Below are 15,777 nucleotides of genomic sequence, written 5' to 3' on the forward strand. Positions count from 1 at the left end.
TGGAAAGTTGAAGGCATCAGAAATTAAATGATGTCAGACAGGGAAAAAATCAGATGTACAGTAAAAGGCCAGAAAGAAGTTTCAAGAATCAGACTGGTCTGTCACTAACATTTGGTAATTAAATGCCATAATAGAAGCAAATATGGTACTTTGTTAAATCTTGATTATGAGTTAAGGATATTCGTAATATTATTCTTTATATTTTGGTAGGTTCAGAGTGTTTCATTTTCAAAAAGAACAGAAGCAACCTCAAAATGGGTGCATTGGATTGTCAGCATTCAAATCCCCTGCTTTAATGGGTTCTAAACTTGTCTTTCATCAGCAAAGCTGATATAGTTGTAGCCAAACATTTCATTCCTACATATGAACAGTCCAATACAGCCCTATGGAGAGAGCCTGTGGAAATATACATGAGAAGTCATAAACTATTAATTTTCTTTACTCTGTACTTCTACTCCTGGGCATTTACGTAAGGGCAAAGATAATTCCAAAGGAAAAGATTGGGGAATGTATAGATGAAAAAAATCTATGCAAAATTTTTTTAAAACCTGTGACAAATTGTTATAACAATAAATTAGAAATAATTTAAGGTACAAATAGAGGGTGTGTAAGATTCTCCCACCTGGTCTGCCACCCTTAACTCTGCCTGTATGACTGTGGTAACCTGCAGCTGGTCCCTGCTTCCACCCTGTCACCTGCAGTCTGCTTTCAACTCAGCAGCTACAGTAATACTTTCAAGATAAAATCAAATCACCTCTCCACTTCTCTTCAAAATGTTCCCACTATCCTCACTGCTACCATCCTCGTCTGAACCACCACTTCCTGGGTCTGGATTATAGCAATAGCTCTCTAACTAGCCTCCCTCTTCTACCTTCTTTCCCCTCAGCACAATAGTGAAAGTGCTTCTTCTCAAATGATAAATCGGATCATATCACTTTGCTCAGAAGCCTCCAGTGGCTTCCCATCTGACTCAGAGTAAGCCTAAATGACTCAGAGTACACCACAGTAAACTTTGACAGTGGCACACAGGAGTTCATCTCCTTCCAGTTACACTGGAGTATTTTGTCGGCTATTCCCTCTACTCATAACACTCTCCATATGACTCCATATAACTTTTATATAAAATTTCAAATATTAACCTTTCTTGCCCCAAACATACACCTGCTAGAATATAAATTCCACAGGGAAAGGAATTTTTATCCATTTTGTTCACAGATGTTTCCTAGTACCTAGAATGTAGTTGACATTCAATAAATATTTGTTAAATGAAACACAATTGGTTAAATAAATTAGGTTATGTCAAAGATGGAAGATCAAGCAATCAGAAAAAGACCATTTATATGTATCAATATGGTATATTGTACCATATTGTATTATAATGTTAACATAATACAATAATGTATTATAATGTTAACATAAAGAGCAAAAGTTTGTGTTGTGAACAAAACTATATAGATATGGTTTTGGCAATGATGATCTTTTCTGGTTATTTTGCTTTCATTTAAACATTGGGGCTGGGTATGGTGGTATATGTCTCTAGTCCCATTGACTTGGGAAATAGGCAGAAGGATCACAAGTTTGAGAGCAGTTTCAGCAACTTAGCAAGACCTTAAACAACTTAGTGAAACCCTGTCTCAAAATAAAAGTAAAAAGGACTGAAGATGTACTTAGTGGAAAAGTACCCCTGGGTTCAATGCCCACTACAAAAATAAATAAATAAAATAAACATTGGGATCTCCAAGTTTGTCCACAAATCTACCTTTGTAACTTCCTATATCCTCTAGTTTATTCCTAGTTTATTTAGCATGTTGTACAAACAACTACCTTGGGCCCTTCAGGGCTCTATGTAGAGCTTCTCATACAATTATGTTTTATATACACTACTATTTTTTAGGTAGTGTTCTGGGATTAGCAGTTTATTCATTATTCTCCTTCAATAAATGGAAAACTCTCGTAGCATAAGATGCCTAGAACATATTAGTAAGGAGTGATAAAAAAATAAATAAAAAGAGTCCAATTGTGTGCCAAGTACCTCTAGGAACTTTGCATATACTCCTACTTGCCCTATGAGGTAAGCCTCTCTCTATTACATAGATTAATAAATGAGGAAAAATTATGTTTGTAATGAACAGTAACCAAAAAGTATGCATGTGTTACATTAGGTTGTGAACTGAAGTTCCTCTAAAGTTCCACATTTGTATTTGGGAACTTTTAGGTTGCTGGAATCTTGCTGATCGGATTATCCAGACCTTGTGGAGAAAGGAAGTATTGCAAATTAAGAAGCTCAAGTGGTATTGGGCTATTTTAGGTTCCTTTGCCATTTATCATCTGCTTCTGTATCGGACCTAGCATTTGTGTGACTACTGGATACACTAAGTTTGACGGACCTCTGGCCTCTATTGAACCTTAAGGCTGCAATGTGCCAATACCTGAGTCTTGGAGGAAATTTACTTTACCGAAAGCTTCCGAATCTTGTGGAGGAGTGTCATGATGACCCTGCCCGCTTTGGGGAAGTCTAAAAGTTTGTATAATCTCTTCACAAAAGAACCATATCCTTGGGAATCAGTGTTCATGAGGAACTTATGTTGTTAAACTTGAGTTTGTGTTCCCAGGGCATAGTCATTCGTATTAGCTCAGAAAAAAACATTTTCTTATTTCCTTAAAGCGGAGTTATTTTCCGTCGATAAGGTGCTTTTAAAGTGGTGGGATTTAGGATTTTTTGTTTTTGTTTTTGTTTTTTTTCCTCTTCCAAAATTTCTTTAATTGTAGTTAGGCTGTGTGTGTGTACAAGTACGTGTTTGTGTATGGCCAAATGATTTTAAAATTTAGATAAATACAGCAACAGGTAATCATAGGGCAAAGGCGGGAAAAGGGGAGGAACCCGAAGACAATAACGAGCGGAGATCAGACTCCACCAAACTGAGCACTCTGCGAAGGCGAAGAGGGCCCCCTGGGCTGAGCAGTGAGGGCCCAACCCACCGAAGATTTCTTACTGGGAGGCGACCCAACTCCTCATGCAAACGACCTGCGGAGGCGTGGCTTGAGGTGACGTCCTTTATGGGCGGAACCAGTCCGGAAAGGCCCCGGCTGGGGGGCGGAGACAGGCGGCCCGCAGAGTGACACCGACTGGTTGACGCAGAGGTGGGGCGGGCTCCAGACGGACCCGCCTCCCCGAGGGGTGGTGTCAGCATCTGAGCCTCTAGGAGAGGGAAGTTGTTCTACCGTGAGGTTCTTCCTGCGACGAGGTAGGTTTGCAACGCTGTTAGCTCCAGAGGCGGAGCCGGAAACGCTACGGTTTGATCCCCCCAAGCCTCTGCTTTTTAAGGGGCGGCCCTCTCCCCCCATCTTCTCCACTTCCTCTTTTCCCCCGTTCCCGGAGGCGAAAGCCCCTAGTTAGGGTGGGGCGGCGCCGCGAAAACTCCCGGACCCGGAAGAAGCGCCATCGCCCACCTCCGCCATGGAACCCACCGCGCCGTCCCTCACAGAAGAGGACCTGACTGAAGTGAAGAAGGACGTGAGTAGTACTACCTTACCCTGGCGCGGTTGGGGGCGGGCTACAGCCCGGCGGGGGGGGAAAGCGGAAATCCGGAGTCGCAGGACGCGGAGGAGCCTTCTGGTAGGAAGAACAGAAGGTCCACGCATCGGAGGACCGCAGCGAGCCCTGTATCCAGGGATCTTGGTGGAAGTGATGCTCAGTGACTGGTTACTCCAGGTTTAAGTCATTAAATGCAGGGCTTGGAATTTTAAACCTTGTTCAGCGGAGGGTCTGTTCACAGTCATCATCTTGCCTATTCCTTGCCCATCGCGTCACGATTCCCCCTACTCGCCACTGCGCTCTTGGAGCTACACTGTTAGGGAAACGGTTCGGGTTCTTCCTTGAGTCAGACTGCCTAGGTTGCTGTCTCAATCTAGAGCAAAAGCTGGACCAGATAAAAGATCCCATGCAGTGGAGCAAATATGTGAAACTCTTTTTGCAAAAGTGGCTGGGGTAAGCTCAACAGCTGAAAGTGCAGCCTGGAATTCCCCTAGTAAGCAGACGCCCACATATTTAAATGGGGTGGGGGAGACAATACCTGTAACTCAGAATTAATTTAAAGGTAAACGTTGAAAATGTTCAGTAGTCAAATTCTGCTCTTCTGCTTGGATGTTGCAGAACTGCACAAACCTAAATATTTAGTTGTAAAGAAAGGCTTTGTTTAGGTACGACGTGTTTCTTTTTTTCTTTGCTTTCAATTACTTGTTTTACCAGATGAGGTCTAAACACCACTAAAAAATACTTTACATTAATTCAAGTTAAAAACACGATGTGCATTCTTAATATTGTAGTCCTTTTACAAAATCATTTTTGCTAACTTGATAGGACAGCAGCTTTTTGAATGTTCATCTACTTCAAATCTCTTTTTCCTCTTTTGTAATGTTTATTACACTGTATTCATAATTAGAGTTGCTGTGACTCACTAGTAGAAGGAAACTGGATGTGACTGGGAATTGTGCCTTAGTTTCCTCATTCAACAGAGATTTATGGAGCACTTACTGTGTAGAAAGTAGTGCCCTTTGGCCTAGAAGACACAACAGGTGAAGGCCAGGCCCATATTTAACATTCCAGTTGAGATAAGACTGGGACACTGAATAAATAAGTGTTGTCTTATTCAGGATGCCAGTAAAATCATAAACTTCAAGAGCTAGGTCTATTATGTTCCAGATTCTTCATCACACAATATCCAGTTTTCCCACTTAATCTTTACAATAACCTCTAAGTCAGACAATTGGTATTACCATTTTATAGCTCATAAAACAGGACCTGAAAGATTACAAGTGAGAAAATAACAACTGTATACAAATACAGATGCATAGAAGTGCTTCCAAATCTTTGCACCTCTCTTGTTGATTCATTGATGTTATCCATTTCCATAATTTCAGTTTATACCTGTATTGGAAATTTGTGACATTGAGGAAACTGTGAATGAGTTTCAGGAGGTCTATGAAAAAACTCCATGTTTTAATTTTACTTAGATATTTTCCATATTTTCAAAATTGTTTATGACCTTGGAAAGTTTGAAAATTGTCCTTTGCATATTGACCTTCCTTCTCTCTAGTTCTAGGCCCTAATTTCCAATATCTACTGGAAATCTGGTTTTTATGTTCTACAGATTGCTCACTTTGTATCATCAAAAGTTGAACTTTTTATTATCATCCTTCCCCCAAAGTTGCTTGCTGTTCCTCATGTATTGTTGATAAATGATGAACACTTGTCCCTCTAAGGATAACTTTGTGTTATCTGAGGTTTTACTTTCTGTGGTTTCACTTGTCATCATCCAAAAGTATTAAATGAAAAACTGCAGAAATTCATAGATTTTAAATTGGGCACTGAGTAGCATGGTAAAATCTTTTATTATTTTGCTCCATCCCACCAGGATTGTGAGTCATCCCTTTGTCCATTATATCTATCCTGTGTACATTACCTGCCCATTAGTCACTCAGTAGCTGTCTCAAGTCAGATTATCATGGTATCACAGTGTTTGTATATAGATTTGGTACTGTCCAAGATTTCAGGCATCCATTGGGGTCTGGGGTCTGCAGTGGGATCCAGTTCTTCTAGGATCTCCTCCTCCCCCTCTTCCTCATCTAGTTATTTACCTTATCTTTTTGATTGAATTTAATTCATCTTAATAAATACAAATTACATGGTACTTCAAGTCTGATAATGTGATTGATTCTAACAGTTCAAAAATTAAAAACTAAGACACAATCCTAATTTTAAAAGAGCTCAATTTCTTGGGGGATGGGAGATAGCCATAAAATGATCATTTTAATTCACAAAATAAGTGCATTGAATTCTGCATTTACCCAGAACACTATCTACATGGCACTCTGGTAAGTACAGGGTATTTAGTATTAAAAAAAAAAAAAAAAAAAACCTGATTCTTGCCTGTTTCAAACATATAGGTCATTAGAGTTGAAAATAAATACATGTGTAATTACAAATTATGGTAAGTGAGAAGGAGAAAAACAGATGAGACAGTAACAGAGGAAATCTGCTTGAGATAGCATGGTCATTGGAGATTACATTTAAATTGAATCTTGAAGAGTATGACAGAACTAGGGGGAAACATTCTAGGCAGAATAGAATTTGCCACAGATTTAAAACAGGCAAGACCTTTATGGGCTTGAGAATATTATAAGACGGCAAAGGGTAGCCTGAGGTGAACTCCCACGTGGGCAAGGGAGTAGGTACCCATTGGAGGGATGGGCTGGCTGCAAAATAAAAGCTATGAAAGTAATATAACAAGAAATAAAGACAAAAAGACAAGAAGTATATATTTTCAAAGCAGGGGCGTGACCAGTTGAGCTGACCAGAGGAGTCTGGCTTCTAACAAAGAAAAAACCTGCACTTGCTTTATTTATAGAGGTACAAATCAAAGGGGATTATTGGTAGGTATAAGATTTCAGTATAGCAGGGGCTCTTGGGTAGACAGGTTGCTTGGTGCTTTGCGGGTTATGTTTATCTCTGCCCATCTCGGGGAGGCTGCTCTATCCTAAGGCTGTGAGCTACAACAGTGCACCAGCATGATCTGGGCTTTCTCAAATTGGGGAATTTCACCGAGGAGTTCTCAGAAAAGCAGCTTTCCTGCCTTAATGGCTGGAACAAATCCATAATTTATATATGACCTCCAACAGGCTAGAGCCAAATCATATTTTTTTCTCACAGGTTTAGTAGAGACTTATTGAAGAATTACATTTTTTAAAGACTCCTCTACCTATTCTGTGAACTTGAGAACAAGAGTGAGAGTAGGGAAATCATTGAAGAAATTCATGGAATTTATATAATGAAAAAGGATGATGGTTCAGATCAAGGTGAAGGCAATGGAAATAGATGGAGCAGAATTCCAGGTGCATTTTTTTTTTTTAAACAAATCGATGATTTAATAATAATGCCACAAATATTTAATATATAAAAGTTACTCTCAAAGGTTAAAGCTTGGGAAGTTAGAACAGTACAATGAACCTATGTATCTTCTTTGCTGAGATTAACCAGCTACTAACAGTTTGCTGCATTTACTTAACATTGTGTCATAGATTGTCCATGTTCCATATTTGTGGGATGGTTTCCTTGTGATTAGATTTGGGCTGACATTTTTGGTGGGAACCCACGTGGTGCTGTGTTCCACCTAAGGTTTATATCTGGAGAAAGGAGTCTGAATTTAATCACCTGGAAGAGTGGTTCAGTGACAGTTACTTTTTTTTTTTTTTATTGTAAACAAATGGGATACATGTTGTTTCTCTGTTTGTACATGGTGTAAAGGCATATCCAGGTGCATTTTTGAAATTGATAAATTGAATGCAAGAATTGGAGAGTGCAATTGGATTAGTTAAGGGTAAATATCAAGTCAATTAGATCCACCAAGTCCGAAGGTCAGAAGAGAGTTCTAAGGTAGAAATAAAAGTATGGAGTTGATTAATTTCATTTAGGAAGTTGAGAGCTAAAAGACAAAAGGGTTTTCTAAGACCCTTTAAAGAGAAGAATTTCAAAAAACGAGCAGTGATAGCCATAGAGATCGTGTGTGTTATTCATATAAGACAAGAAGTATGTTTCAAGGAGGGAATGGTCAACTGTGTCCATGCTCTTGAGAAGTAAGGTGAAAATGAAAAAGTATCTGATTTAGCAATAGGAACATCATTGGTGACTTTTGAGAAGAATAATGGAAATGTCTGGGGACACACTGGAGATGGGGTGAAAGAAGAGACCTGGTGTATAGAAAGGTGAAATATATTTACAGGGTGCTACAAAGACAGAGGAGTGAGATATCTGTCAAATCCTGGGTAATTAAGGAAGGACTTTTCAAAGGAGATGATCTGAATTTTTTTTTTTTTTGATACCAGGAATCGAACTCAGGGGCACTTAACCACTGAGCCACATCCCCAGCCCTTTTTTGTATTTTGTTTAGAGACAGGGTCTCACTGAGTTGCTTAGGGCCTTGCTAAGTTGCTGAGGCTGGTTTTGAACTCACAATCCTCCTGAACCACTGGGATATAATAGGCATGTGCCACGGTGCCTGGCAAGATGACTTGAATCTTAAAGGATGAATAGGGACTTAGAGTGTGAGAAAAGAAAAAGGACAAAGGTGACAAATAAATATGGAGCGACAGCAGTTTGGAGGGGAGCATAAAGTTGGAGGTCAGAGGTAGTGAAACCATATTATCAAGAATCCTTCCTACAATAATCAGTCATTATTTGTTGAGCATTTATTGTGTATCAGGTACTGTGCTGCACCATCCCGGTTAGTCATCCTAAATGTTCTACAAGTTGTTTTCATCATTATTTAATCAATACGGATCCTGAAGCTTCGAGTGGTTAAGTAACTTGCCCCCACTCTCAACAGATGTGGCAGATTCAAAATTTGAAATGAGATTAACTCCAGAGCTATGCTTTTAACTCTGTACTGTTCTGCTTGATTGAAGAATTTTATCCCATAAGTCACAAGTTGAACACTTCAATTTTTAAAATACTAACATCATTTCAGTATTAGAGTTTATAGACAATTTAGATTTCCATTTTCTTTTGAAAAATTAAGAGATCTAATAGATATGTAAAGGAGAAATTTTAGAAAGAGGAAGGAAGTAGGACGTATGGTTAGGCTTCTATTGTTAGTCCATGCAGGATATGATAATGACCTGAAGTAGGGCAGTGGTAACAGTAGAAGTGAAGTGAAGGGGCAGATTGTGTGTGTGTGTGTGTGTGTGTGTGTGTGTGTGTGTGTAATTGTGGGTAAATATGTTGTGGTCAGTTGGCAGGACTTTGTAGGTGGGTGATTGGATGTGGCAAGTGAGTGAAAAAGAGGAAGAGTTTAAGAATGAGTTCTAGATTTATAGCATGACTGAATGGATGGTTGGACTTCCAAATGAGTTGAGAATGTCAGGGGTAAGAATAGGGGAAGATAAATTTAGTTTTGGCTTGTCAAATTTGAAGTATACTTAGAATGTCTAAGTGGAGAAGGTCTTGATTATATAGGTGGTAAAGTGACCATAGATGAAGTTTTTCAAGAAGTTTATCTTTTTAAAATATAATCTTTCTTTCCATCCTTCAACTTAGAGTCATACAGGCAAGATATTCTATGTAAGATGATTGTAGCAATCTTCTGACTGGCCTCCTTTGGCCCCAGTTTGACTCCCCCTAGTTCTCTGCAGTGTTTTCTTATTGCCTTTTATTTATACACCTTTGATGATTCTTCCTTTTGACTACAGGAAAATGGGTATTCGTGAGCATGTTGTAAAATTAAAATGTCTTTTGTGATGTAACCCGTTTTACATCCCAACTTCATTCCTCACCAACCTTTCGTATGCATCTTGTGTTCCAGCTACCAAAACTTTTCAGTGTCTTCCCCAGCTGCATGGCCTCATGCCTTCAGCTCAGGTGTAGCCTCTGTAAATTTCCGAGGTCCTGGGAATAGAGTTAACTTGCTCACTCTGCTTGCCAAGTACTTGACCTGTAATCCTTTTGTCTGGGCCATATCAATAATCTAATAGTATTGGTTTGCATGTGGTTTGTATTCCTCAACAAGACCAGAAGCCCTTTGCATACAGGATTCAAGTTTGTTCATCTTTGTATATTCAGTGCTCAGCACTTGGCTTACAAGGAATTTAGATATTAAAAAAAGGTCTCTTACAGGAGTAAATACTGTATTTCGCTACATAATTGTTGCCACTGCATTAACATACATTCATAAGTATTCTGTGCACCAAAGACAGTTTAGTAGTAATTTTTTTTAAGTTATAATACTGGCACAATTAAAAAAGATTCACCTTCTGGGCGCACCCCACATTTTTGCGTAAAAAAATTTTGGCATAAACTCTGATGTTTATATGGTGAAATACAGTTAATACATGTGGGAATTCAGTGAACTGAAAACTACAGAAACCTTCACCCAGAAGACTTAGTGTATACTGGGATGCTGCTGATATCTTCCATTGCCTTTAGGTCATCATTTTTTAATGTGATTTAAATTAACCATGGTTGTTATCCCATCTGTGTACCAGATGCTTTTCTAAGCACTGTATATAATATTTATTCCTTATAAAAATTAAATGATGAAATAGGTACAGAGGAGTTAACTTACTTAAGATCATATATCTAGTACTCAGAGGCACTAAAATGCAATCACTGACATCAAATTTATTAAGACCAACGTGGACCTGATTTAAACAATATACAATATATACATGTATAAGAACATTACATGACACCCCATTAATATGTGTACTTTTTGTGTTTTATGTATTAGTTTAAAAAATAAAAAGAAATACAGGAACAAATAATTAAAAACCAACATGTGTTTTCTGCAGATTAAGCCTATTCAAGCACTTCTTAGGTTTAGATTTGTTTTCTGTGATCTCCTTTTTCTTGATTTATTTTTCCCAACACTCATTATCCCTTTAGGTTTCTCTCCCTACACAACATACCACACACCACACACCTCCCCTTCCACCTAGACTGACTCAGGAAGTTACAGTTTTTCTAACCAATCCCAAAGACTGATACATTATGGGCTCTTTTAGTTTAGGGGTTTTGTTTTCTGTTTGTTTGTTTTTAATGGTTTTGACTCTAGGGAGATAGAATAATTAGTAACAAACACAAGAAACTTAAAAATTGTGAGATTTTGGGCTGGGATATAGCTCAGTTGGTAGAGTGCTTGCCTTGCAAGCACAAGGCCCTGGGTTCAATCCCCAGCACCACAAAAAAAAAAAAAGTGAGATTTCAAACTAAATTATCCTCCCTGGTCCTGATTAATTCTGAATTCCTTGCCAAATGATATCTAAAATATATAGTAGTCTGTTTCCATTTTTACCACCACAGGCGACCTTAAGCAGACTTTCATCTAAGGACCTAGATTTATCTGGCCCCTCTTTAAAACAACCTGGTCTTGATTTTCAGGTGGGAAGGTAAGAGTAGAACCATGCTATGAATGTCTGGGATCTACTTGTATCTACTTGAACGTTCATCTTAATTAACATGCGTTTTAACTGACTTGAGCCTCCTGACTTCAGAACATTGTCTCACACAAGATAAGATTCCTACCTAGGCCTAGGGGATGTAGCTCAGTGGTTGAGTGAGTACCTAGCACACCGAGGCCCTAGGTTCAATCCCCAATACTTAAAAAAAAAAAAAAAAAAAGATTCATAACTACTTTTTAGTCACGTGTGTGGTTCTGTTAGATGTACAAAATAACACTGAGGCATATTTTGTCTTTTAGGCTTTAGAAAATTTGCGTGTTTACCTTTGTGAGAAAATCATAGCTGAGAGACATTTTGATCATCTGCGTGCAAAAAAAATACTCAGTAGAGAAGATACTGAAGAAATTTCTTGCCGAACATCAAGTAGAAAAAGGGCTGGAAAACTGTTAGACTACTTACAAGAAAACCCAAAAGGACTTGACACTCTTGTTGAATCTATTCGGCGAGAAAAAACACAGAACTTCTTGATACAGAAGATTACAGATGAAGTGCTAAAACTTAGAAATATAAAACTAGAACATCTGAAAGGTAAGATATCTTAGGTTTCAAAGAATTAATGTAATAATGCTTTTTAAAAAAGGAAAAGCAAAATAAAGTACAAAGCAAAACAAAAGAAAATCAGAAATAATCATATTGCTTTCAAAAAATTTAAGCTTTGGAATTATATTCAGGTTTTTTTTTTAACCATATGTGATGTCATTACATTGCAAAAGTGAAATATTTGTTATCCTATATTTGTATTTATTTAGCACTATCATTTATAGATAATGTGATGGAATCTCATTATATATGAGTTTGTTTCTAAACTCAGTGTACTGTAAAAATAATTCAAAAGTAATCTCTGAAAATACATCACATATTAAGAACTGTATATAGGTGAAGTTCAACTCTGCTAATTCTCTTACCAGTTGATCACAATAAAGTTATTGGTATATGTTTAATTATACGTATACACACAACTTTAAACATTAGAATCACACTTAGTTTAGTAAGACATGAGAAACATGGGAACTAAGACTGATTAAGGGAATAGCATTACCTCTCCCATTTCACTCTCACCCCAGAGCGCACACACATTGATTGGAATATTGTGTAGAATTGTCTGCACAGTACAGATCCCCAGCCCCTAACCCCTTTATTTCTTCTGTCTTTCCAGAGCACTAATTTAAATCTTCATGTGATATAGCTTTACTCCAGGTAAAGTAATGTAAAAGTTTATGTTCTTGGCATTAAAGATCAAGAACTGAGTAATTTAGGACTCTGACCTTATGTCCTTATTGAGACACTTTGGAAGATTTCCCCTCATGAGCCATATATAAGAAATTAGTTTGTGTAGCATAGGACAGACGTGTTAAATGTATTATAAATTTGAAAAACTAGTGGAAAAAATGACATGTAAACGTACATTGCACGTTTCACTAAAATTTGTTAACTCAAGAGTTTCCATACCTTTAACAGGTTGAATAATTGCTAAGCCTAACAAAAAGATAAATTGTATCTGTGTTTATTCTTTCAGTCCTGGGGTTAATTGTCAACTAGACCCTTTGGATATGACAAGATTCTTTTATAGGAATAAGCACTCTCATTTAACTATTATGTTGAGAACCCAGGGTATTATCTATTACATTACAGTTCTCACTTTCCCACAAAGTAGTCTTGGAATAAGAATGACTTACCTGTTTTCTCATAGCAATAATGATATGACCTCTAAAATCCTTTTCAGTTCTAATACACTGTGATTCAAGAATCAGTAATTGCCATTGATCAACTCATAAAATTTTAGCATATGTTGTGACCTTTTAAATTTTGTTTTTCTAGGTCAACTGTTATTGTTCTTCTTGTTGTGTTGTTTTTTTGTTTTGTTTTTTACCAAAATGCTGAAAGTATTAGTCGTGAAAGCTATTTCTTATTTTATGGAAGATTTTAGAACTACTTCATTTTTTCCAGTTTCTTCAGTGGTTAGGTATACATTTAATTATAGCATGTTAGTTAGATTCTTTGAGACTGCTTCCTTATCTAGCAAATGTGATTGTTAAGAAAAGCAAATGAGATTTGAAATGGTTTATTACAGAATTTATAAATTGCAATTTAAATTCTGATCATGTGATAACTAGTTTATAGTCCTTTTTTTTTCCCCCCCTTGATACCAGGAGTGAACCCAAGGATGCTTAACCACTGAGCCACATCTCCAGCCTTTTATATATATATATATGTGTGTGTATATATATATACATATATATATGAATATATATATTTATAAATTGCAATATATATATATTTATAAATTGCAATATATATATTTATTCATTGCAATTTAAATTCTAATCATGTGATAACTAGTTTATAGTCTTTTTTTTCCCCCTTGATACCAGGAGTGAACCCAAGGATGCTTAACCACTGAGCCACATCTCCAGCCTTTTATATATATATATATATAAATACATAAATATATATATGAATATATATGAATATATATATAATATCTTTCTTTTTTTTTTTTTTTTTTTTTTTTTTTTGAGACAGGGTCTCACTAAGTTGCTGAGACTGGCTTCAAAGTCAATCCTCCTGTCTCAGCCTCCCAGTCATTGGGATTACAGGCATGTGCCATCCATGCCTGGCTATTTCATACTCTAAGAAATTACAAAATGAGCTGGGCATAGTGGTACGTGCCTATAATCCCAGAGACTCGGGAGGCTCAGGCAGGAGGATCATAAGTTTGAGGTCAGTCTCAGTAACTTAATGAGGCCCTAAGCAAAGTAACAAAACCCTGTTTCAAAATAAAAAATGAAAAATAAAAATGGGGCATGGAGGTTGGGGGGGAACTGAATCCACATCCATCTTGTAACCTCTTTATTTATTTTTTTTGGTACTGGGAATTGAACTGAGGGATGCTTTATCACTGAGTTACATCCAAAGCCTTTCTTATTTTTTATTTTGAGACAGTGTCTCACTAAGTTGCCCAGGCTGGCCTTGAATTTGCCATCCTCCTGCCTCAGCCTCCCAAGCAGCTGGGATTACAGGCGTGGGTCTGACTTGGAGTTGACTCGGATTTTTACTTTTTCATTTATATCTGAATAATTTTATTGTAGGACTGAAATGTAGCAGCTGTGAACCTTTCCCAGATGGAGCCATGAACAACCTTTCTAGATCTAATTCAGATGAAAGTAATTCCTCTGAAAAACTGAGAGCATCCACTGTCATGTACCACCCAGAAGGAGAATCCAGCACAGCTCCCTTCTTTTCTACTGATTCTTCTTTGAATTTACCTGTCCTGGAAGTAGGCAGAACTGAAAATACCATCTTCTCTTCAACTACGTTTCCTAGACCTGGGGACCCTGGGGCTCCTCCTTTGCCACCGGAGTTGCAGTTAGATGGAGGAACTTGTGGAAGCTCTAGTGAGATGTTTCTTCCCTTAAGATCACGTGCTGTTTCACCACAATGACGTTTTACTGCCTTTTACTTTTTTTAATAGTGACAAAAAAATGTTTTAAAGGATATGATCTTTTTATAAAATCACTATAATGATTTGCTTCCATTTGATAAATGTCTTTTAAAACATAATGTAAGCATACTTTGTAAATAGAATTTTTTAGAATAAAAGAAGCATACTTTTGGAATAGCTGAATATAAACCATGTTGATTATGTACTTTTCAGTATTTTTAAATTTTTTAGGTGGTTTAGTGCTTTGAAGTTTTTCATGTTGTAAAACTAATTTTAATAGGGAACATTTCTCTCTTTGGTAATAGACTGGGAATAGTGTTTCTCAGTGCATTTGTACAAGAAATTTTCAGAGTCTAAAAAAAAGTCTTTTTCCACCCATTTAGCAGTAAATTTTTAGCATTAAGCAATTTCTGTTTGGCAGGAAACCAACTACTGATGGAAAAACTGCCAGTTTACTGAAAAGAATCTCTTTCCCACTCAGTTGGTCTTCCAGGATCTTTTTCTCATTTTGGAAGAACACATGGAGTTTGAGCCACCTATGATGTGTTTGCCAAAATTCTTACCAACCTGACTAATTGATACTACTTTTTTTAGATTTTTACAGTCTTTGCTTTATAATTTTTATTCCACCCAAAAATATCTTGGTATGAATCTCAGTTATTACATGTAATTCGATGAGATTTTTAAAAATAATTTCTCTGTACTTTTCATTCTCTTAATGAGTACCACTGTACAGTTGAAATAGCTCGAACAAATTGGTTTTGAGATGTATGTGTGACAATTCTGTCTTTAATACTATTTGAAACAAGCAGGTCATTAGCCAGATTTAATTTTTTGTTGTATAACAAAATTCAAGTAATTTTATACATTTATAAATCTTATGTTCTCATTGTCTTCATTTAAATTATAATTCTACCAGTTTCCTGACATTCATCTCTTGTATATTCCATTATTTAAAAAACTAGAAGTGGAAATTTGCTATTAACAATAAAAGTTTTTAAAAATGTAGTGCTATGTTTTGGAGTTTCAGTTTTTCAATAGGAAGAGTTTAAAATACCACCACACCCAGCTAGAGGTTTGTTTTAACACTGAGTTTCTTTTAGGCTGTTGGATAATGATAAAGACAATAAAACCAAGGTCTTAAACTTAGGCTCTGAATTTTGAATCCTGCAAGTCATTTTTCTTCCCTTCAAACACTAAAAACTTGCCATAGCCAAAAATGTATAAATTAGAATGACATATTGACATGATATGCAATTTGTTACTGTTGATAAATGCAGCAGTGAAAAAGTTACTTTTCAGGATTACCACATTATCAAAATACA

At 36.9% G+C, this 15,777-nt stretch overlaps 1 protein-coding gene across 1 annotated transcript; it reads left to right on the forward strand.

Moving 5' to 3' along the window:
* Positions 1-3,184: 3,184 nt before the first annotated feature.
* On the forward strand, positions 3,185-15,450 carry Bcl10 (BCL10 immune signaling adaptor). Its single transcript, XM_047559842.1, has 3 exons — positions 3,185-3,514; positions 11,250-11,538; positions 14,100-15,450. The coding sequence occupies exons 1-3, from the start codon at positions 3,458-3,460 to the stop codon at positions 14,450-14,452; spliced, it is 699 nt and encodes a 232-aa protein (XP_047415798.1). The 5' UTR covers positions 3,185-3,457; the 3' UTR covers positions 14,453-15,450.
* The last annotated feature ends 327 nt before the right edge of the window (positions 15,451-15,777 follow it).

The sequence above is a fragment of the Sciurus carolinensis genome, chromosome 1 (genome assembly GCF_902686445.1).
Source record: "Sciurus carolinensis chromosome 1, mSciCar1.2, whole genome shotgun sequence".
Lineage (NCBI taxonomy): Eukaryota > Metazoa > Chordata > Mammalia > Rodentia > Sciuridae > Sciurus > Sciurus carolinensis.

Coding starts and splice junctions, on each gene's coding strand:
- Bcl10 (XM_047559842.1), top strand. CDS start 3,458: ATGGAACCCACCGCGCCGTCCCTCACAGAAGAGGACCTGACTGAAGTG. Junction 3,515..11,249: donor TGACTGAAGTGAAGAAGGAC/GTGAGTAGTACT, acceptor TTTGTCTTTTAG/GCTTTAGAAAATTTGCGTGT. Junction 11,539..14,099: donor AAAACTAGAACATCTGAAAG/GTAAGATATCTT, acceptor ATTTTATTGTAG/GACTGAAATGTAGCAGCTGT.